General features: G+C 36.5%; 1 protein-coding gene across 1 annotated transcript in view; it reads right to left on the reverse strand.

The window, feature by feature from the left end:
- Positions 1–5,536: 5,536 nt before the first annotated feature.
- The window catches only part of SS18 (synovial sarcoma translocation, chromosome 18), a gene marked incomplete at its 5' end in the record, with an annotated part of 19,455 nt that continues 1,094 nt past the window's right edge, over positions 5,537–23,897 (reverse strand). Inside the window, 6 exons of the mRNA XM_009587736.1 lie at positions 5,537–7,238; positions 9,389–9,522; positions 12,212–12,334; positions 13,054–13,146; positions 15,328–15,432; positions 16,149–16,316. Of these exons, the coding sequence (XP_009586031.1) occupies positions 7,212–7,238; positions 9,389–9,522; positions 12,212–12,334; positions 13,054–13,146; positions 15,328–15,432; positions 16,149–16,316 (650 nt within the window). The remainder of the gene's footprint in view (positions 7,239–9,388; positions 9,523–12,211; positions 12,335–13,053; positions 13,147–15,327; positions 15,433–16,148; positions 16,317–23,897) is intronic.

Consider the following 23,897-nt stretch of genomic DNA (forward strand, 5'->3'; position numbering starts at 1 on the left):
CTTAATGATTCTGTAATTCTATGATTCTAAATTGAGGACTCAATGCGGGGTAAGGTTCCACATGACCTTACGGATTTTGCAAGGAGAAGGCCGATTTTGTTGTCCATCCTCCTTGCAGTAGACTTACCCACTCCAAAGTCATTGGCCACTAAGCGACAGAAGCAAGCCCCTTGGGCACCCTCTCCCTCACATGGACTGGTGCTTGGAAGGTGGTGTGCTCTTTTAGAAACTCAGGGAGCAGTTCCCTGTAGCGATCTTCACCCAAAAGCCCTGCTTCCAAATGATAAGTATGATGTAAATCCACTAATTCATAGCTGTCTCTTGGGCTCAGAGCCGCCTCATAGCAATGCAGAAGGTAGTCTCAAACACATACCAAAGGAGGAACTACAGATGATCTTATCATCCACGTGAGCGGTTCCCTAAATAATTGCTATCTGTTCTTTGTCACAGAAATCTTCCAATGTCTCCAGCAGCAATTCTACCTTTGCATCTTTGTCAGGCTTCAAGGTGAGTCTTGCCTGCCACCCTTCTAGAAGACGGGCGTGGTCAAAATGTGAGCTGTTATGGCTTACAAAAACAGAACAGATGATCAACACGGTCACAAGATGAGAGAGAGAAACAGCAACAAAGGAGAGAGTTTCTCAATATTCATCTAAATATACAAACTGTCTGCACAACTGATGGCATAACGTGGGGTAGCCTACAAGTTACCAAGTCATTGGACCAACGTGCTGCAAAGACAAATGCACACCAACCAGCATGACACCCTGCAGCAACTCTCAGTGGAAACATAGGCAGCTCAACAAAAGGTGCTTTGACCCACTAGCTCACTTCAAAAAACTGATACAAATTGGTCGCGCAGACATACTGCAAAGCGTTCATTCAAATGGTGACCAGCTGTCAGTGGTCACTTAAATAATGATGATAGGGCAGAGTATGAAGAAAACTTAGTCAGCAGGTCACCTCTATCATGCTTGGCCCACAGACCTTAGGTGTACCACATTTTAAACTCCGAATTTATAAACAGGCAAAAGAACTATTGAAGCAGTCTAATTTATCTCCATGTTCCTTGTTCCTTCCTCAGCAGAGTGGGTCTCACATAAGATTCCTGGTTTTCTGCCTTCTTTGTTTGCTGCCAGAGAGCAGGAAACCACGAAGCAATGTGAAGTTGAAGGGCAAATAATACAGGCCATATAGAACTAAGCTTCTGAGGTAATAAAGTATCAGTGCTGTCTTTATAGCAAGAGCATAGCAAGTCATAAAAAGCACCAATGAACACCAGGCTCCATTAGACATGTTAGCATGCACACAAGGTACTTGTAGCGGTTACAGACATCCTAGTACCCACCAAGCATCTATTTACGGTCCTAAAATCAACCACTTGCCATCAGCCAAAAACTTTGGGGGATACGACAGAAACTTTCACGCCTGCCTCAGTTTTGCTATGTTCCTACCTTTCCTAAGCCTACACGGAGACTCAAGCAGTTGATAAATTTGAAACCAGTGCCAAGCTAGCAAATACTTTTCATACTCAGATGAGCAGGCTCTCTGGGCTTAAAAAATTAAAAACTCTGGCGTTTATAGGCAGATCCCTTTTTCCCAACAGTAAGTTTCTAAAGAAGATATTTCATGATAGAAGGCAAACATTTTATCCAAGCTGGAAACAGCCTTGGGAGCAAACAGCTAGATGTAGTTACCTAGGTGCTCAAATAAGAAGAGCTAGCTCTGAAATGATCTGTATCGTTGCTGGGGAAAAAAAAATAAAACCAGATATACAGATCATTAACCTTTGAGATTGACACCGTATCAAGTTGGCAAGAAACTACCTTAACAAGTAAGGCCATAATCAGTATTTAGATAAAAACTCGAAGAACTGCGGCACTTGTTTATATTGTAGCCCTGTAGAAAGGAAGTCTAAAGGCTCTGGGCTGAGGAAAGCTATGACTGGGAAAATGTAAAGGCAACTTAATACTGGAGACTGAAAAGTCTTCACTTGATTTGAAATTTGCTAAAAAACAGTCAGGAGGTACAATTGATACAACTTAATTTCATAAAAACAAAATGTGTATTCCTATCAAGCCTAGCAAATGGCGTTTTTCTACAAAAAATCTGTAATGGACCTGTGTCAAGATGCCAGCACACTTCTGGCAACACCAACTGCAGTAGGTGATTAGAATTTATGCTGTGTAAAATTAAATTTTAGATTAAATGAAAATTATGAACCAAAATGCAAAAGCATTTATATGGCAATTCACCTACGCCATTTGTTTAAGAAGTGTCAAGGCAAGTGAACGTAACGCAGTGCTCTGAAGAGTTGACAGACGAATAGCCCTGGCTATTCCAGCAGCTTCCCCTCCAGCCCCACAGCTCTTCCCCCACCAGAAACCCGAGGCATATGTACGTGAAGCCACTGACATACTAACTACCTTCATTTCTTAAGACCAAGTGAAGAATAGTAAGGGAAAGTTAGAAAACATTATCTACAGAAAACTGAAAAAAACTCCTCTTGTAAAATCATCAGATCTCAGGAATAGGAAATCATACATTCTGCTAGATTAGTCAAGAATTTTTCTTGAAAAACTGTGTCACAGGAAGCTTATGAGAATTGAGTGAAATCCAGCATCTTGCAAGCTTGAAACAAAAGTATTTCACTATTCGTATTATTTTGGTTATATATTTCATCATAGTGGGAAAAAATAATTTTCTGAACGAACATTGCCACCCCAGTTCAGATCTACGTTTCAGTTTAATTCTGCAACCTAAACCAGTAGTCTGCTGCTGATAATGCCTACTTCCAGGTTTTGCAGAGTGAGGTTCTAGAAGTTATGATAAAAAGAAATCTAAATATACTCCCCATATTTACTGTCAAGGCACCAACAGAAATATCTTCCAAACTCTAGCATGCTGCTTGTTGCATAAAGCTGTGAGGCGTGAGATTTCACATTCTTTCAAAATAAACTCTTTCATCTGATCTAATGTAACTGTGCATGTTCATATATATATATATATCTATATATATCTCCAATTCATTTTTTTAATCCTACTAAGCCCCTGGCTTCAATAATATCTTGAGGATTGAGTTTGCAGTTGTGCATGTCGTAAAAAGCATTTTCTGTTATCTATTTTAAAGGTGTTGCCTTAAATTTTCATCACATTGTCCGTATCCTTCCAAAAACTACACTGTTACATACCTCTGGTTTATACATACCGACTTCTGAAACAAAGAATCCCAAACATACTTCATTTGTTCTTGACCACTCATTACCCAATTATCTTTTACCTGACCTATCTTTTTTTGATATGGGAGAGACAAGGATGAACACAGTAACTCAGAGCGTTGGTAAAACTCTGATCAGGGTCACGGTATTTTGTTAAGCGTTCCATACCACCTCTTTTTAAACATTTCAGTGGCACTGTAACTTCTGATACCCACTGAACAGAAGTTTTATTGCACTAGCCGCAGAATTTCTCCTGACAGTTGATTAACTGCGTATGAGTAAATTGGTATTATCCCACCCAGTACCTACTTTGTTGTATTTGTAAACATCAGCCATTTCTTAAGTTCTGCTACGGTCCACTGCATTTCCACAAAGTTTTAAGTCCTGCATAATCTAAGTAGCGCCATTTCCACTTCATTTTGATACCGGAACATGTATTCTTTTCTCCAATTTATTTGTTAAGTGTTAATCAGTGGTCCCAATAGAGGTCTGGCATAATTTGTTATCAATCTCCATCATCTTTTTGTATTTAGCATTTATTCCTATTCTCCCCATCTTATCTAAGTTCCAGTGCTTCACAATCCACCTTACTGCATGCTTTATTTTTATGGTAGCAGCTTCCCAGAGAACTTCAGGCTTTGTGAACATACAAATAAAGATCAATTCCATCAGATTGTGCTATTACCTTTTACAATAATTCTAGCAGATTAAGGGGCACATTTTGGTCTTCTTTTTTTTTTTTTAACCAAACATATCATTTCATATACTATTGAAAATCTTTTTTCTTTTTTTTCCTTAAATTTAACTTACTACTTTATCCAGTTATCTATTCACTTCAGAAGGTTTGTTTGGGTTCATTTCATAGGATTTCACCCTTATGCTTCTATTTTAAGACACAGCAACGCTGCCCATGTAGGAAAATCAGCTACTTTCTTTTTAAGCTTCTTCAGGGCTTCTGGCTGAATTTCACGTGGACTTGCTGATACAACAATTCCTCTTCATTTTGTAAATTTAAAGTATTCCCTCCTTTTCTGGAATCTAAAATCTGAATTTTTTTTTTTTTTTAAATGACATTAAAGTGTTTCAGCATCCTCTGTGGTAAGAGCTGTAGAAGTACAATGGTATTTTTGCACTGAAGTCTTTGCCCCTCTTTAATCAGGAGTATTTTCTCAAAAAAATCAATTACTTTAAACATTTAAAAGTAATTTTAGATATGAAAACGAAAGTGGGACTATTTGCAAAAAGATACATTTATCCTGCTCTATAAAGTGGCATGTTTGCTTACTTATGTTACAACATTATGAAGCCAATTTCATTCGAAACAGTAAGCCAGCTTTTCCCTTCTGTGAGTCATTCAAGAGCAGAAAGGGAAATAAAACTGTCTGTAAAAGAAGAGCAAAATATGATGGCAAATATCACAGCACTATGATAACTAGAAGTGACTCCTCTTTACTCTTTGAACATTTGTATCATTTCTGTTCACGTATTTGATTTGCTGTGTCAGTCCCTCTCTTAAGTCTTATTTTCTACATTCCACATGTAAAATGCCAATGTAACACCTTTTTTACTAGTTTCCTACTGGTCAGATTTTATTTAATAAAGAATACTAAAATGAACCTCGTATCTTGCCATTTCATCCTGGTCCTGTCGTACATTCCTGCTTCCTTTTTGTTTAGGGAAAACTGGTTATTTTTTAATATATAACTTTAGTAGAAATACTTTCGCATGGAGCTATCTCCTCTCAAGTTGTTCTTCTGGCATAGTATCAGAGGAATAAGGTAATTTTTGTCACCACCAATTAAAAAGTTTTACGAAACAGGACCGTTATAAAACAATTAAACCTTGCAAATGCAGTAGTCTCTAGGAGGGAAACCCTGGAGGAAATTCTGCTTATTAAAATTGCAATTTTAGTTTCCATTAAAAAGGAGAATAAGACAACAGAAGATGGGCTGGCAAGACAAATTATTTCTTAATGTCAGTTGAGCTTATTTCAAATGAGATAACATATCTACACCAGGTTGGGTTCAACACATTTTTGCCTCCTCAACTCATTTATCTAATTCAGTCATCTTGATTATAGCCTCATGGACCTCCATTTTCAGAGGAAGAATTTCGTAACAAACAACCTACACAACATGCTGATTACTGAACAGTTAATTCTAATTAACTTGGCTATGGCAAGAGAATTTTGATAAAGTCCTAGAATGCAAATACAGTTTGGTTATTCTGGCCAAACTTCTATAAAATAAAAACCCACAGCAGAGTCTCCAGATGAGACAGAGTGATAGGGATCTAATTTAAAGAAACAAATGAGAAAATTAAAATCACAAATAATTTATTCTTCCGTTAGAATTGATGGAGTACAGTTTTAAATAGCAATGAAGTACACAGTGGTGGAAAATTGGCACAGAACCTACAAGCATTTCATTCATAATAATGTTCCTCATGCCATATCTGTTCAAACCTTGATGTGTATTTTCTATCGACTTTAAGAAAATTGTTTGCCCTTTAAAAATGATGAACAATTTGAAAATCTTGTCTTCCATGTACAATGTCATACATATTATGAACACCAGTTGTTTTTCTCCCCTCCCCCTCCGCCCCCTTCCCTAAACATGATTGCCAACCGAAAAAAAAAAAAAAATTATTTTATTCCTGGGCTAATTTTAAGTTTTGTACTTTATAAAAGTTGCCAGCAATTCCTGAATGCATGTATTCCTGCACAACAGAATATCCATTTATTTATCTGATATACAGTTGCAGGACAGTCTCAAAACCAATTTTTTGTGTACTGTGCTATTGATCAAGGTGCTGCCTCTATCTCACATGCAACACTATAAAAGCATTAATGCAGTTCAAAACAAAATTTGGCATTTACCTCACCAACAGGTTTTATATTTGATGTTATAAAACATCCCTTGGTCTCATGTTAACCAATAAGAAAAATGGACACACACAAAAAATGCCCCCTTTCTAAAGATATTAACTCCCAGTTAGGAAAGTTTAGATAGGTTTTACAAAGTCTTCTAGGCTATTTTGATACATACAAATTATTCAACTAAAGGTTAAAATACACTTATACAATGCAGTCTTGTCCCCCATATTCTTTTTCAAGCCAAGTAAAATTAACACTTGTCATTTTCTTTGTTATTGCAATTATTAAGAGGGATTACAGCTTGCTTATGCAAAGCTGTGACAAAACACTTGAGAAATAAAACCCAAATGTTTACCTTGTTACCCAAAAAATGTTGCAGAAAATTGTCAAACTATGTTAGAAACAATTTTTACAAAAATGCTTCACTCAGAAAAATTGGAAAGCTTAAAAAATTAATCTTTGCACAAGACTATATTATACTGTCCATAATTATGTTCCCATTTAGATAACTGGGATTCTTATTCTTTGTACATGAACCTATCAGTGATGTATGATGCTCTCCATCTTTTTTCACTGTTATCTTTATTGTACACCATTTCCAGATTTATACAATCAAGCACTTATCATGCCCCAACCCATTTTTAACAGTAGATTTCTAATCCTGCCCAGCGAGTAGTGTACTGTCTTGCATATTCACCACATGAAAAACATAATATACAAAATATTGCTGCTGTAAAAAGTGTGCATTTCCCCTTTCCCCCTACAAAAAAAATCTGTGGAAAAAATATTAAATTCCCATAACCTTCATAAACATACAAAGCTGTTCGCACCTTTCAGTCTGTAACAGTATTTGACATACAGTTCTCAACTCACTGCAAATTGTTATGTCACATATTTTCTGTCCAATATTGCCATCTAGAGTAGAGATGTGAAATCAGTTTCTGAGAATCTACAGTCTTTAACAATTAACCCATAAAGACTGTATACCATAAAACAGCCACAAGATTTTTCCAAAAGCTAGATGGAATGGGAGGTTCTCATCTCAGGAAGATGTCCACAGTGCTGAGGAGACAATATGGCTGCTAATAGATATTGCCTACCGGAATGTGAGTACTTTTTCACTGTTGATAGTTTCCATACTGACCCTAAGAAAGAAATTCAAAATACATAATTAGACCACAAGGCCTATTTTCCTGTATTAAAAGCTGAAATCAGAAGACCATCCAAATAAACTATGATGTTAAAAGGTGGAAACAAGTAACAATAGATGATAAACCAATATGAGTAAGTGGTACAGAGTTTCATCTCACTAAAAATCCTTTGTGTTTTAATGTAAAAGTAAGACTGATGATACAGATTTAAAGCCAGGAACCTAATTTGATCAGAAGAGTATATCTTTAAATTCAATAGACTGCTGTGAAATTTGCAGAACACCATCAAAAATTAAAGATGGAAGTTACTTCCCACCTAAATTTTGAGAACGATTTCAAAAAGACAAGGTCACCTAAATTCAAAGTAATTTAGGAAACTAACCTGCTTTCAGAGATACCTAAAAATATTCATGTATCAGTCATCACAGAATGGACTCATACATGCATCTCAAAAATCAAGGCACACCCCGGTGAACATAAAGAACTAGTCAGCATATCCTGTGGGAATCAATTATTCCATAGATCCAATACATAGAATTATTACCCTTATTGATATTTTCTATTTCTTTTAACAGAACGTCATGTACTGCAGAGGAGGGCAGAGATGAAAGCATCAATGCTGCATGTTTACCATGATTCTTCACCACAGGGTTCAAGGCTTGCAGAAACAAGTAGTGTGCTATGAAGCGAACATTCTCCAAACTGTGGCCCCACCACCATTGCATGTTTGGTACCATCACAATAAGGCAGTATTTTAAATTCCAGTTCTATGTTGCAATGTCAGGTTTTTTCCATTGTAATATGGCAATCAGTCAGGAGAAAGAGTTTCAGAACAGCTGTCAGATGAGAATTTAAGCAGCACAATTCCTATGGGAATGGCTAGTATGAAAGAGTGGAGGGGTTTCCCGGGGGAACGTAGATTGCACAAACTAGAGGAAGTAGAGCCTACCTACAGAGAAGGTTATCCACTTCTACTGCAAAGAAAGCTGGAAGAAACTCAGCAAATTGAGATTAAGTTCCCTTGACCTTACGTTTGCTACAAGTAAAGCATTTTTCTATAGCTTATTATTTGCAGGAGGAAGCTATTAGTTCAATGCATGAGCATTTTGTTTCTCTGTTAAATAATTAGAAGTAATTGCATCTCTAAAGTACCACACTGAAAGAGTTTGTTCCTTCTTCCTCATCTTTTCTAATTTCTGTAGAAAGGAAGCCAACTGTTCTCCTTTAAAAATGCGGGCAATTGTGGCTATTCTCACTTCCAAGGGAAAGTTCTTCTTGAAAGTTCAACTGATCTTCTACTGACGTATCCGGATTTTATTTAAACATTAGAACCTCAACTTGATCATAAGGTCTATTTAGTTACTCTCCATTTTATTTATGCTGAGGAAAGTAATAGTGTACGTTTTAATGACGTTTCTGAACAATTCACATTGCAAAGATTAGATTTTTACAGTTTAGTACCTTCTAGAGGAATAAAATCTCTGCTTCATCCTTTAATTAGAAGGTTTTTTTTTTTGTTTTTTTTTTTTTTTTTAACAGGAGTCCTCCACTACAACTCCAGCCTAGAGTTTTGGTGTTTGTTTGTTTTAAACTTATCTTAGTAGTGATAGGAAAGAAGCAGTTGATTTTTCAGGTCACTTCTTTCCCATGTTCAGTATTCCTTTATACTACTTAGAGAAAATCTGTGCAGAAATAGGCTTCCTGTCTCCACACATAGCTGTACAGTAGAGGGACTTCAGCTGCACACCTGAGGTGGTTCTGAAAATCAATTCAACCACTTTTATTGCAAGGCAGTAATGAAGAATGATCCACCATGAGATTTAGGAACCTCACCTTTCATATTAGTCATTGACCATGAGGCTATGAAACAGATCACTTTAATCTTTTAAGGTCTAAAAACATTGTCTGGAGTGCCTCACTTTGCCAAATTGCATTAAAACTCTGTAAACTCAGAAGAGAACGACTAATCACACCTCCTGACAAATGATTCTGGGCAACTCACCTGGAAATAAAATCCATGAGAATTGTATATACACACCTGTGAGACCATGTCCTCAAATTCATTAGTTTAAATGTTCGTAAGAAACTAAGATTATCAAATGAGTGTGTAAGAATCACAACTTTCTCATCAAATGAAAGAATACCTGGTCATATCCATAAGGCCTCTGCTGTGGTGGCTGTGGTGGCCCAGGCTGTGTGGGTCTGTATCCCCCATACTGCTGGCCTTGTCCTTGTGGATAATTGGGATACTGAGGTCCTGGACCACTTTGGGAGGGGCCTGGAGATCATTAAAATGTAAACAAAAAAAAAGAAAAAAGATTGCTTAAGGTGTTAGGAAGAAGAGAACAGCGAAAGCATTGAATTTTACAACAGACAGGGCTAAGAAGTATCACTACTGTGCAACTAGGTCTCTTCCTATCTAAAAACATACCAGGGATCAGTGGTCCTCCTCTCACCCTGGAAAGCACCTTAGCTGACAGGTCCTGTGCTCCAACCACAGAAACGCTTACGTTTATTTATATATTCATTATTTATTACCAATACGTGTAGTTCCACACATGAGGTCATAAGACAGGGAAGAACAAGGCAAGAAATGACAAATCATAAACACAAGCACTTTCCAGGATTTAGGAAGGCACACTCTCCTCCTGCTTCATGCTGCTCCAGTTCCAGAACTTTATAATCCAAGGAACAGGCAGATGATCAGCTGCGTTCAGCATTTGGACCTTCTGAGGAGACTAGCAGCACTGCACTGCCAGAAAGCCAGTTCCATAGCAAGCACACACCACAGCAGGCAATCGTAAATGGGATGTCAGGCAAGCAAGTTACATGCATAAAATGCGAGATGTGACAACCAGTAAATGCTATTGTGGGATGGAAAAAAGCACCCTCTACTCCATACTCCTCTGGTCATCTTAACTTTCTAGGAAAAGGATTGGGGGGGGGGAAACCCACACACAAAACCAACTTTGGCTTCACCCTTTTTTGACTGTAAAAGGAAGCAGTCCTTTTGTCAATACAAACTCTTTCTGCTACTATTCACAGAGACTCAGCCTGTCTACCATTGGAAGCTGCACGTTACTGCCATCAGACAGTGCAGACATGTTCCAAACAAGATTAACCTCACCCCCTCCTACCTTGGGAGAGATGGTGTACTGTGTATTTCAGTGACACTCCATACGGATCTTTTGCAGTGGATTTAAGTCAGCTTTTTCAATACTACCCCTTAAAAACTGGCAGAGTCAGGAAGATTTGCAATTCTTCGGAAGTGCTTTCTTTTAAAGAAACCAACACTTCCCCCTTCCCCCCAAAAGAAACAGATTTGGTTTAGCAATAATGTGATTCAGTGCTAGAGAGGGCTAGTTTTAGCTGCAGGCACTGGACATTACGATGACATCAGCTGGTAACTCTTTCAGTAATTCTGGATCTATGAGACAGTCAAAAAGATGACCTGGAGAAGAAAAGCTCCACAAGCTATTACCATTCTCCTCAGGCCTCAAATCCCCTTGAACTGTGCAGTTTCAGCTTTCTACAGTGGAACAAAACTTTAAAGATTGATAATAATGACTCGGATGCTGATTTATTTTTGCAAATTAGAAAGCAATTAAATATTAAATTGAGCAAGGATACTACATCCTAAAAAGTGCTGTGTTCATCTGACAAATGAAACTTGGTTTTATTTATTCATGCTAATTCTTTATAGTTGAATTCTAAATATTCAGTGACATTTTATAAAATAAAAATGGAACTACAATATCTATTTCTGCTAAAAAATAGAAATTGAGAAGTATGCTATTTGAGTTTACAAATTACAGTGGGTAAGTCACTCCAACAGATTTCTTCATCCCTTTCCTCTAGCATTTCTTAACCTAAATTTTCAGAGTAAGTTCAGATTTCTTTACTTACAAAATTTAGAATAGTGAGCTAGATGGACCTTCACTCTGATCTTCATTCTGTTCCTATGTTACGTTTAGCAGAATGTAAGTACATGACTATTATTTCAGAACTATCAATTCATCCATAATCTCCAAAAGGAGAAAATTTGCTAAATCTCAGTGGATCCTCTTAAAATTTAACTCTGTCTCAACACAACTGGATTTAATGCAAATCTGTCATTTATCTACATGGCAAACAAGTCAGCCATCCGCTTCCTCGCATACCCACAGTGCTGAAAGTTTTAGCCCTTAAACCTGCAACAAAGCTACAAGTTAAAATATATGGAATTAGATTTCAGAGATTTTTTTCTCCTGAGATAAAAATGTACAGCTTTACAATAAGCGAGCTAGTAAACCCTTAAAGAGCAGTATTTCCAGTATGCTCTTCTGACCTCAAATTTTCACAAGTAATGCACAAAAATTACGTACTAAGTTTCCTCGGTGGGAGGTTTTCCTTGAATCCAAGGACTATATTATCTTACTTGTGGCAGAGGATTTCTCTTTCCTGGCATACAACAGAAGGTTTGCACTACTAGTGCAAATTTGTAAGACAAACTGTCTTGAAAGCTGCAATGCTTATATTCACTTCTTTACTAATCAGTACAAGAATTTTAAAAGAATGATTCACGTATGTTGGATGAAATTTTAAACTAGTTTTTAAAAGATTTTGTTCTAAATGGCAAATCCAAGTATGAAAGGATATAAATGGCTCTTTGCTATCTTTGTGCCCTCCTGACTGTGTTCCCCTACAGAGGACAGAAAATAGCAGATTCTTTCTGGATCTTTCTAAATTACAGACACCCGATATAATGTTGTCTTGTCACCTGTGGTTTTCTGTGCTACCACACTGTTTTAGATTGCCAACAGATCTACTTCCCAAAATACACTGTCTTGTTTTGGCCCAGTGAAATTGTGGGCATACAGCTTTTTTGCACAAACTTGGCCTTTCAACCCAGTAAACCAGGGATGGAATAATATACGAGGATCTCTTAGTCTTTTCTGTGATTGCTGTCTGTATCTTCAGGTTCTTACCATAACCCTGCTGTTGTCCTGGATAGCCTTGTTGGCCTGGATATTGCTGCTGTTGTGGTGGATAACCCTGCTGTTGGGGTGGTCCTTGATAGGCATCTTGCTGCTGACCATATTGCGAGTTTCCTGTAAGATGATTGCAAGAAAGCAAAAACTTATAAAGATACCTACTTTATTAATCTTTTTCCTTCTAAGATGCACAGCCAACAACACAAGAACAAAATGAAAATGCAATATTGATTTCAAAAACTGAACAAAACAAAGAAAACTCAAACCAAACAGAAGGAATTCGGCCAAACAACTGCAGTTAAAGCCAATTTTGCAAAGTTGAACTGCAGCATTTTCAGCATCTCTGCCAAACAAGCATTACATTTACTGGAACATCACAGTCATAAGATCATGACTATGCTAAATAAAATTAAAAAAGACAAAATTAAGGACAGCTACAAGAGCACAGACTAGCTACACAAGATCAGCAAGCTGTTTCCTAACGGCACTATAATTATACAAAATATACACACACACAAAAAGATATACAACTGAACCAACAAATTTATGTTTAAATAAAAATTTCCATTGAGGTAAAAAAAAAAGGAAATCTCTAGAGTGTTTTAGTCATTTTACTGTTGTTAGAAATGGCAAATTGTGGTTATATATTTTAGGTGTTTGCAAGAAATTATTCTGAACGCTTCAAGTTCCCTGCAATTTTCAAGACAGCCAGCAACTAGTATTCTACAAGAGCTTTGCATGGGTATAAGTCGTGTTGTGCAAGAATTTTTGTTCCCGTTGCGGGTGGGGAAGGAAAGGGAATGTATGTGCGTATGTGTGTGAAGGTATATAGATACCTCCTTCGTAGTAATGTTGTGAGGAATCCTCATAAGGCCTATCGTAGCCTTGTTCAGGATACGACGGTTGCTGATAACCGTAATCATTATGACCTACATCAATTCGACAAGAGACAGGAAGAAACGTTAATGGCCCCTGAGTGAAAACCCTAAAAATATTTCATTTCTCAGAAAAATGAAAAAAATTTCAACTGGATATACATGAAAAAGAATCTTCAATTGTATTAGCCTAAGATTTATTAATATGATTTCCTTTCATATTGAATTAACATGTGACAGGAAAAAAAAAGGTTTAATGCAGTAGTTTTAGCAACATCACAGCAAGGGATGGTCTTAACCTTCTGATAATCCTTGTTGGGGGGGCGGGGGGGAAAGTACTTTATCTTTCACTCAAAAAAAATAAAGCATTTAGGCCTTTCACATGTAAATAACCTGAATTAAATTAGAATGAACAAAGAAAGCAATTATCATACTTTGTCTAACACCTGTTCTGCTGATGTCCAATTCAAAAGCATATGCTAAAAGCAGTGTGAAATACAGCAAATAAAGCTCAATGAAGTTATGAACCATAGTCTACACTAAATTTTGCTTTTAAGTGACAGAAAAACAACATACTCAAGGTTTTCCCTACCAACAGAATTCCTACAAATCTTAAGAAAACTTTTCCTCTTACATTCCAGTCCTGAATAGGATCATTAGAAATGAATCTTCCTTTTCAGACACTACAGGCATCTCTGATTACGAAACCATGCAGTAAGCACCCCACCTGTTGTTGTTTTTAGAACAAATCTATTTTGTCTTACAGATGACCAAAATATATCTTATTGCTACCTTGGTCAAGAAAACAAGCCTAAAATTTGTTTAAATTTGAAATAAAATTATACAAATTACATACACTTGAAATAAAATTTTGGAATAAAAATAAGGAAAGGAGAAAACAGTTCTAAAACTAAGTGGTGTTTGTAATTAGTTCTGCAACTGCACCATACGTCATTGACTGAATCTAATACAAATACATAACCATTGACACAAGTCTTATTTCTCTTTGCATTCTATATAAGAGTAATAATGAGGTAATGATAAAGAATGAATCTTTAGAAGGAATAGGTCTTAGAGAAGTAATCTGTGCTGCTACAGAGCTGTCAATGGTAACATCCAATTGCCCTTACTACAGTAAATTGCCTGTAACCATCTAAAGCTCATGTGTGTAACATAAAAGTTCCAAACTGAAAGCTTAATAATTATGAGTTAATGCAACTTGTAAAATAACTCTGCACACATATCTCCAAAAATAACACATGTAAGCTTATATAGACGTGGCTTGACGTTTCTTAAAATCAATTTAATAGAAATCAAAATTCAAACAACTAACTTGTATCCTTTTATTTGCAATGAGTAGTTGCTTTGGCAATTACACAGCTTTGCTTTGTATACAGTTTCAAAACATTAGCATCTACCACATTCCTTGAACTTCGTAAGATACCATTAAGTTGCACACACAGTTATCACAGTAGTCATGAGTCAGCATCTTTGTTCTCCCAGTCTCTGCTCAGCCTGAAAACAGGTTAATTGCAACTTTTCTAACTTATAACACAATCAATAGCCTTCAGGACTCTAAATTCCAAGAGGTAGGCGGACAGATTTATGCAATTCGAAGTTATGGTCTTGTCTTGAACGCACTGGGGGGACTTCTAAAGAGGATTCACAATTACAAGCTCCTCAGGGCAGGGACCATTTTATTCCTTGGTAAAAATTAAGCTCAAGGCCCATACCATCCATAGCAGCAATAACACATTTGTGCGACTTATATTAAAACTAAACACTAAGTTAAAAAATAGAATATTTACAGAAAAACCACATATTTTTAACAAGTTTTTCCACTTCAATAAAATCTTTAATAAAAGGATATCGCCCCCTCTCTTATTTATAATAAAGTTATGACTGTTTTAATTCATCTCAATTATGCTAGATATGCTAAGGAACCCTCCATACTTTTAGATAAACCAATTACAGAATTTTCATTTTGAAATACTCAAATTGTTGTTAAGAGTTTCAAATGGGAGTATTACAAATTACATACTTTGAGTAAGTTGTAAAATTATCTAGTCATAGTAACTTAAACTGTAGTAACAATTCTGAATTTGGAAGGTTTTGTAAATGTGAGGTATGATATCCAATTACTGTTCTTGCCCCATTCCCTAATTTTGGGCATATGACTACATTAATATTGGGCAGGTATAGAAAATGGGAAAGTTAACATTTATGAGAGATTACCATCAGGGTAATATTGCTGGTTCATGCCTTCTGGAGGACCTTGTCCACCATGACTGTATTGGTCCCCATAATAGTCTTCCTGGCCTGAGTACTGCTGTGGTGGGCCTGAAAAACCACAACCAGTCAATACGTAAATAACTTGTTTTCTCTGTTATAAAGCCTGCTAATTTCTGATTTTAGTATGAGAAATATTTCTCAAATGTACTCCCCACCCATATCGTTGCATTTCAGACAACATATGTAATCTGGTTTACTTTAAAAAAAAAAATTAAATATATCTGTCTATATATATATACACACACAGTTGTTTGGCTGCACTAGACTGAGCACATATATATCAAACTTCAGTTTTGAGCTCATTTTAGGAACATGCGTATAACAGACTAAGGTGTTAAAAATAAAGTTATTCCTTTTCTAAAAGGACTGGAAAAAACAAAAAGGCAGCAAGATTGTGGAACATTGTTCCTTTTTTGTAACTGAACGAATTCAGAACCAAGCAGGTACTCTGTTCCTTTTCTATACCTATCATTTAAATATCGAAACAAAATTCTGCATCCGCATATCTGAGATGCATATTTTTAGATACTTTTTGCCAGAAAGAACTCAAAACAAAAGAAATACTTGTCTTCACGTTTCATGGTGATACCAGTAATCTGTTGCTGCAAGAACCACTCTTAAGAGGGTAACAAAAAGAGTCTGCAAACAAAGTCTGTGACACCTAATGATTTGATCGAAATTTGGTGTAAGCAAGGAAGTGATTTAAAATAGTTTTAAAAATGGTTATTTAAAATCAATGTAAAAACACTGAAGTGAAATCCTACCTTGCTGTGGTGGCCTGTATGGAGGAATCTGTCTCTGACCCATCATGTGATTTCCTTGGTTGACTTGGCCCATCATTCCCATAGGTGGCTGCTGCCCCTGGTAATGCTGGCCACCTGCTTGTGGCATGTTGTATTGCTGGGAGGGAGGCTGCTGGTGCATCATTGGACCTGTAAAAGGGAAAGTAGCAAATAAGTCTTCTGTAATACATGATTTATGATTAAATCTTTCAAAAAGAACATGGAAAACCCAACCTTTAAAAATGGACCAAAAAAGGCTCTGTATTTCTAATGCTCTCATAAGGATTCGTTGTTTCTGGACCTATGCAAATGCAGGTGATCAATTCAGTAACCAAGTTCAAAATAGAACTCAGCCTAAATAAGGCTTCTTTCTAGATGATTTTTCTTCAAACTACACAGACATTAGTTTATGCACGCACAGAGATAACTGAAACACTTTTACCATTTTTTGTCTGTTTGTTTTAAAAAGCATCTGCAAAGAAAGCGTACATGAAAACCTGATGGTAAAACCTTGGTAAGTCATAGAAAAATTACTTAATGTTGTGAACTCCTCGGGGCATAGTTTTAATACACATGTAGTAGTTGTTATAGTCCATTAATGAGCCACTTAGTTGTTATCACAAAATAAACAATTTTATTTAGCCTATAAAGACAAACTACGTGAGTCAGGCAATCACACAACAGGCAGTATGCAGAAAGGCCCCCAGGAATACGTGCTCTGCCCACCACTGAACAGTCCCAGGCAGCCTGTAACAAAAATCTTCTTTCACACCAAACTGCACCAAGTTTCTATGAACCACAGGAAGAGACCAGGAGAGATCAACTACTGTCCATGTTTTATCAACTGAGAAAATCTCGTTAACGCTGAACTTGGAGAAATGCAAACTTCAGTAATGAAACAGACAGTTGAAGAGCACCCTACTGACACCATACAGCAATGAAAATTATGATTACGCCATTTCATTATACGGGATTGCAGATTAGGTTGATGCAACTTTTAACAAAGAACAGCTTCCTCCCTACCTCTGTAGTGCCACTTCAGAAAAGAGTTATTCCAGTATTAAAAATATGAAGAGGAAAGAGTTGTGACATGGAACTACAGTTCTTAAACAACATATTTTTATAATACATTAATTCAAACCACTTAACACATATTGCACACTTTATAATGGTGAAACCCAAAGCTTTGTTTGCCTTTTTTTTTTTAATTTATTTTATAAACTACAAAGAAAACAAGTTACTAATCTCACTAAAAAACAAAACAAAACATCAAACTAGCACAGCCACTCCTTAGCCCCATCCCAGGAGAAAAAGGAAGGTATCATCTAGTTTTCTATATGCTAGATTTTGCCATTGCATTTAATATTTTTAAATAATTAGATGCTGGAGCACAAGCAGAAAGTCCTACATAGAAACCGCGGTACTGGAAAATTACCTAGATACAAGTCAATACTGAGAACGGATTTATATAAGGAAAGGAATACATAGTCACTTAGATCCTGTCTATGTGGGATTATGAGAGAAAGTTAAGCCAAATTAATTAATGGTACGAATTCAAAGTGCATTAGTTAAATCCCATTAAACCCCTATGTGGAATCTCTCAGTGAGAACTAAAGTGGCCTTAGTTCTGTTAAGCTTCATTTTCCTCTGAAGATAAATATTGGCCACTCTTACAATGATCCAGTTATGCTTCCATCCTTCAGCATGGCAATGTCCCTGTCCCAATTTTAAAGTGAAAAAAAAGGTTTAAATTGAGATACTGGAATTATTTTTCACTTAGCAAAAATATACTTCATTTTCTGATCTTCTGAATGAGTAAGTAATTTAGATCATTCCATTTCACTGCTCCTCTGTTTGGAGGTACCGAGAAACATTAGGCAGCCTTGGAAAAAAAAAAACAAAAAAAAACTTGTTGCCATAATATTCCTAGATCTCAAGAAAGCTTGTTAATTAACAATATTAATATTAGTCACAATACAATGTGATAAAATGTGTTGGGTCCCCATGGTGCAATGTAGAGGTTTTCTGTTTGCTTTTTAAATTAGAACTTCATTAACGCTTTGTAGAGCCACAATGAGAATTCACTACCCTGTATCAGACTGTGTATTGTGTTAATAACAGCGTGCCTGGCTTCCTTCCAGTTTGGTTCACATCTCTCTCTTATTATCTAAAAAGATACCTAAAAGAAGAACCATGGTCTCTATTGTCCCATGCAACAGAATGATTTTATGTGGTAGTTTTGAGGGGTGAGGGAACTTTGAAATTGTTTTTTCTTCTGAAAAATCAAGCCTACAATAAAGCTACATTTATTCATCGTATAATACTTAATATGGCATAAAATTAACCTAGAAAACCCCTTCACAAAACTTAAGTCAAAAAACTTAAGACCATTAGTTCATGATCTAAGACACTCTAATATTTGTAGCACATATTTTTACAGCCCACTTAAAATACAGCTCTTGAATTTCCAATCAGGTCACAACAAACTACACTAAGTGGAAGTCATGATCTCTTCCAGACTCGGAGATAAGACCTCACATACAGAAGTTCACAAAATTGTGTGTTGCAAGAGAATGCTCACTACTTTCAAAAACTCTCCTTAGAAACTCTTATTTTTCGGTGAATTTCTAGAACTATTTATTCCAGAGAGGACAAAATATCTGATTTGTACAGAGTCCAAAATGAGTCCAAGAAAATATTCTGTAGGACTATCCCTGTAAATATTCAAGTACACAAGCAGACTACTGTCTCTCCAAGAAACTATTTTAACTTTGGTAGTACAAAAGTCCTATAAATGTTTCTGTATATTCACAAGGCAGCCTTTACATGTCAATACACTGGAAGCATTCTTGGGATAAAAGTCAGAAGAAAAAGATGCTAAGAATTAATACTGTAGGTCCTGTGAGGAGCGCGGGTAATTTTGGTAGTCATTAAACAGGCATTTGAAAAATGCAAAGTGTAGACCCAAATCAGTCTTATGGAGTAAGAGAATGTATAAAGCAAGCCAGACAACAGGTGAAAACTGAACTGCTTATTGTTCAATTTAATGAAAAGTAGTGCACATTATCAAGAACACACAACATTTACCTCAACTGCTCATTTCAAAGTCCTCTACACCTACTAAATGAAAAAAACTGTTCCTGCTCCAGCCAGTGTCTCATAAGAAGGACTCACGTATAGGGAAGAAAAGGTACGCGGATTTAAGTAAAAATGGGCTGGTACTTGATCTTCTTATAAATGCAGTCACCCGGTGGCTGTCTCCTGACAAGAAATGACTTCAGGAAACTTGGCAACCTAGTCTTCAGACATGTAAGATGAATTGAGAAAAAAAGAAATGCAAACTGAAGCGGGTGCCAGATAAACCTAACAAATTTGAGACCGGAAGTGCGCTGAGGATGAGAGCGCTGTAGAAAAACTCAGTGGTTTAAAAACGTCTCCTTAGCTCTGTCTCTTCTGCTGAACTCAGATACTGGTGGCAAATGCTATGAGAGGACACGAATAACTGCTGACATGGTTGAAACTTCTGAAGAAGCAGAGAAGTGAAGAACCACACTCAGAAATGAACTGGTGGCTCTTCTTTTCTGATCAAAGAGCGATGGGAACAGCTGGGTATAACCAAAAAGCAACAGTACAAACTATTGTTTCTTCAGCCTTCAAAAATATGTTGGTTTTGTTGCTAAGAAGAGGTCTACTCTTTAGGCATTTCACAACATGCACTTGTATTGATAAAGCAATCGGATATCCACATCTAGAGTATCAGCAAAGTACACCACGCCAGATTTACCATGATAAATCTCATCATTGTGTCCACTGTTACATAAATAACAAAATATATACCTAGCAATGCAGCAGTGCTCAGCAAAACTCTTTTGTTGTTTTTCTTCATGTTTACAAAAAATGATTGTTTGTAAACATAAGTGATGGTGATAATTCTTGCAAGAGCTAGCTTAGGAACTCTACCGTAAATTTAACTTCCAATTCTCTCAAGATTCTTGACAAAAGCTACAATTCAGATGTACTTGGTCAAATGAACCAAAATCTTAAAGTTTTTTTAACATGAAGGGCAGTTTAAACACTAGCTCAAAAGACTCTGAGGATACAAAATTTTTTGCTACTCCTAATGTATGATCTAGGCCGCAAATTAAAGGTAGTAGAAACTTCTCTACACTCGCTTATTCCACAAAGTTCTCATCTCAAACTGAACCATAATTTCAGGTGTCATTTAAAAAAACCCATAAAAATAGGTCATACAAAAAAATTCCTTAGTTATCAATGTTGCCTCTCATGTTTTACGTTAGGGAAGAAAGATGAAAGAACAAGCATTGTGGCACCTGTTTATATCTTTGTTTTTTCAAGATAGGAGAACTGCAGTGTCTTCCACAGCTAGACATCCTACAAATCCAGCTATAGCATGATGGCACTTCAGAATGTGGAGGCAATTTTATTTTTCTTTAATAGGTTAGCTGTCCAAAAAGTTGAGACTGCCCTGCTTTGTCCATAACATCATGGCTACTGTAAGCAGTATTGAAATTAACAGCCTCTGCTTACATGGGAATGAACAGATGGCAAGACATTCACAAAAGGTCCTCAACCTCAGACATCATTTTATCCTGATCTGTCATACCCTGAATATGTTTATGTTTCAAATAACATTGGATGTTCCTATCTTTATGTTCCTTTCTTTACGTGGACAACAGAAGAACAGGAATTCTGCACCTGCCTCATCTCTGTTGTCTCCGTGATCTCTTCATATTTGCTTGTAATTGAAAGAGCTCTAAAACTTTAATGGAATTTTTTTAAGTTTATATAAATGAAACTGTCATTAAAAAATCACAGTACCAGATTCGACAATTGGTCTTCTGCAAATGATAAAGTCAACATGATATTCTCATGGAGAGTTCACCTGTTAGAAGTAAACTAGTTCCCCTTCCTCACCCCAAGCAACGTATAATGCTCATTAAATACAGACGGGGGAGTTTGGCAACTTTGCTTCAAGCACTTCTGGCAAGGGAACAGAATACTAGCAAAAGGATCTGAGAAACAAAGTTTGAGATAGCTATGATGACAACATATCACAGATAGCAGATAGTAAAAGGGACAGTTTTGCAAAAATATATACAGAAATTCCTCTTACTGGACTGACTATATAAAAACAATACTGTGAAAATTTTGCTTCGCATTTAAGATATTCCTCTGGCTAGCATTTTATAAACTAGTATAAATCAATAATGAGCACAAAGTGGAGACACAAAGTAAATCCAACAATGGGTTCTGTTACTATGCATTTTACTTCTTAATTAGCACTTTTTCATTTTTTCTCACTAACACCATCTGCCTCAAAATGTGTATATACAGCAAGATGTTTTGCTATAAAATGCACATAAAAAGTTATGCTAAACCACCCAAAAGTTAGATCAAACCTTTTTATGTGTTATGGTGTCTTTATCTATTATATGATAGCATGTATTTTTTTCTAAAAGTACTGGCCTCATTCAGGACACAGTAGGTATTATTCACTGAAAAGCTTTCAATACTTTGTTTCCTCCTAATTGTTCATGTGAGATGCCATGCCTAGTCAAACACTGAAGACAGAATTATTAATTTACTCATGGGTTTTCTTATGGCACTCATAACTAAAATGTCCAAATCTTCATAATGAATATACTTCCACAACACTCCTGTGAAATCAAATGGTATTATAATCTTACCATCAGATTCATTCCTCTACAGATGGGGAACTCATGCAGGGAAAGATTAAGGTCAAAAACATCTACTAATTTTTAACTGCCAACTGGAGATGCTAAGACCTTATCTTGCGGAATACTTAGCATTATATTTAGTTAGTACTGTTACTAACTGATAGATATAGTAGGATCTCTCACTCTCCACATGGATCACCCCTTTATAAGAAACAATGCGTGCTTAGGGATTCACAAATGCCTCCTGACAACAATACTGAGGTTCAGAAGATTTTGGTTTATTTCTGTTTCTGAACAGCAGCACAGGCTGCCAATTAAGAAATCTTCAAGTCACAATATGTTTATTCCCTTTTTCTTGAACTGCATCTCAATGCATTTCCTAGTGGCTCATTCTTGTTTCTTCACTTAGATGAGAAGCCTGCAGTATCTGTGCTTGGCTGAGACCCTCTGCCCAGCCAGACTGGATCTTGGCTACCTACGTAAATCTCTCATGGTCTCACAGATTTCTCTTCCATTCTCTCCCCTGCTCCCTTGGAGTCACAAGAGAGTGAAGATACAAAAATATTTCCTCTAATTGGTCACCAAATCTCAATACAAATGCAACAACTAAGAGTAGAAAATGGAGGAAATGTATTAAGTAGACCTGACTGGGAATATTCTTAGGTCAAAAACCTTAGCTACCAATACATAACAAACATGCACATCTTCAGACATAAAGACTTCCTCCCCTACAAACATTTAAAATTTGACTAATTTGGGACAATATTTTCATTGAAATAGCAAATGGCACCTTGCTGGCATAACAGACAAGTTTCAAAGCCTTACTCTAAAGCAGTGGGCACCTGCACTCCTACATTTACATAAGAAGTGCTCTGTTTACTATTGTTTTTTTGAGACATTGAAATATTTTAAAGACTGTAATTTTTCACCCCACTGTCAGAAATAGCTCTTCACTTCTGTGAAACTTCCGCAAAAAAATCAGCCTTGAAGCAGACATTTGGAACGGAAAAAGTCTTAGCCTAAAGGGTCAAAATTTGGCAAAATTAGAATTACCCAATGTGAAAGCTTACTGTGACCCTAAGTGCAGGCAATGGTACCAGCTCTTGTTCTAACTAGAGATTTTGCTCTTGTTCTTGAACATGTAATTTGGTTAGATACTGCTTTATTCTTTATTCCCCAAAGCCACTTCAGTACTATTATTTGGTCAGAACAGAAACCTTTTAAGTATCTTTCTGCCTAATTTCTAATGAGCATTTTCAAGTTTAACAGAGTATTGAAAATACAGCAGGGGAACGAGGAAGAGTAAAGAACACTACTTTGAGATGGAATAATCACTAATCCTAAATTGTAAGCCAGTCATACAAAGTAAGTTGTTTTCTGTAGAACGACTTGGTGGATGGCTCCCTCACACATACTGCTACATATTTATTGCTAACTCTCTGCAACTAAGAAATTTCAACTGAGCATGCACAGGACTTTTCTAAAGCATCTTACAGTGTTTACAAAATTACTCCATTGTGTATTGCCCAGAATACACAGATAACTTGCCAGTTCAGGGAGACAGTCAAAAATATTCCCACTTGTGATGGTTTCCTCTGCTGATAAATTTTAAGAAAAATGCCATTAACAATGTGGATGATAAAGGACTCAGACTTCCCACTTTCACTACTGATAAGAAAACTGCAGAAACAGCTGTTTCGTCTCGACTTATTTTCGGTCTCTCATTAACTTAGTCTTTTGTCCGTTTTGAACCTTTCTGTGATCTAATAATCAAACTGATCAGTATGACTTGGTCTGTTTGTACATCTCAGGAACAAATGGTATCTACCTAACAAAGTGAGCTTTGGTCTCCAATGAGAGTATACTGCAATAAGAAGAACCTATGCTACTGAAGGATTACTTTTTCTACAATGACCAGGAAGGGAGCCTTAGAAAAAGGGGAAAACGCATTCTCCTACGGCATCAGATGAAAACCTTGACTCAAGACATATCCTTCAGCTAATATATCCAGAAGAGCTCATATATATGGGGG

Source organism: Fulmarus glacialis, unplaced genomic scaffold, assembly GCF_000690835.1.
Source record: "Fulmarus glacialis isolate BGI_N327 unplaced genomic scaffold, ASM69083v1 scaffold49451, whole genome shotgun sequence".
Taxonomy (NCBI): domain Eukaryota; kingdom Metazoa; phylum Chordata; class Aves; order Procellariiformes; family Procellariidae; genus Fulmarus; species Fulmarus glacialis.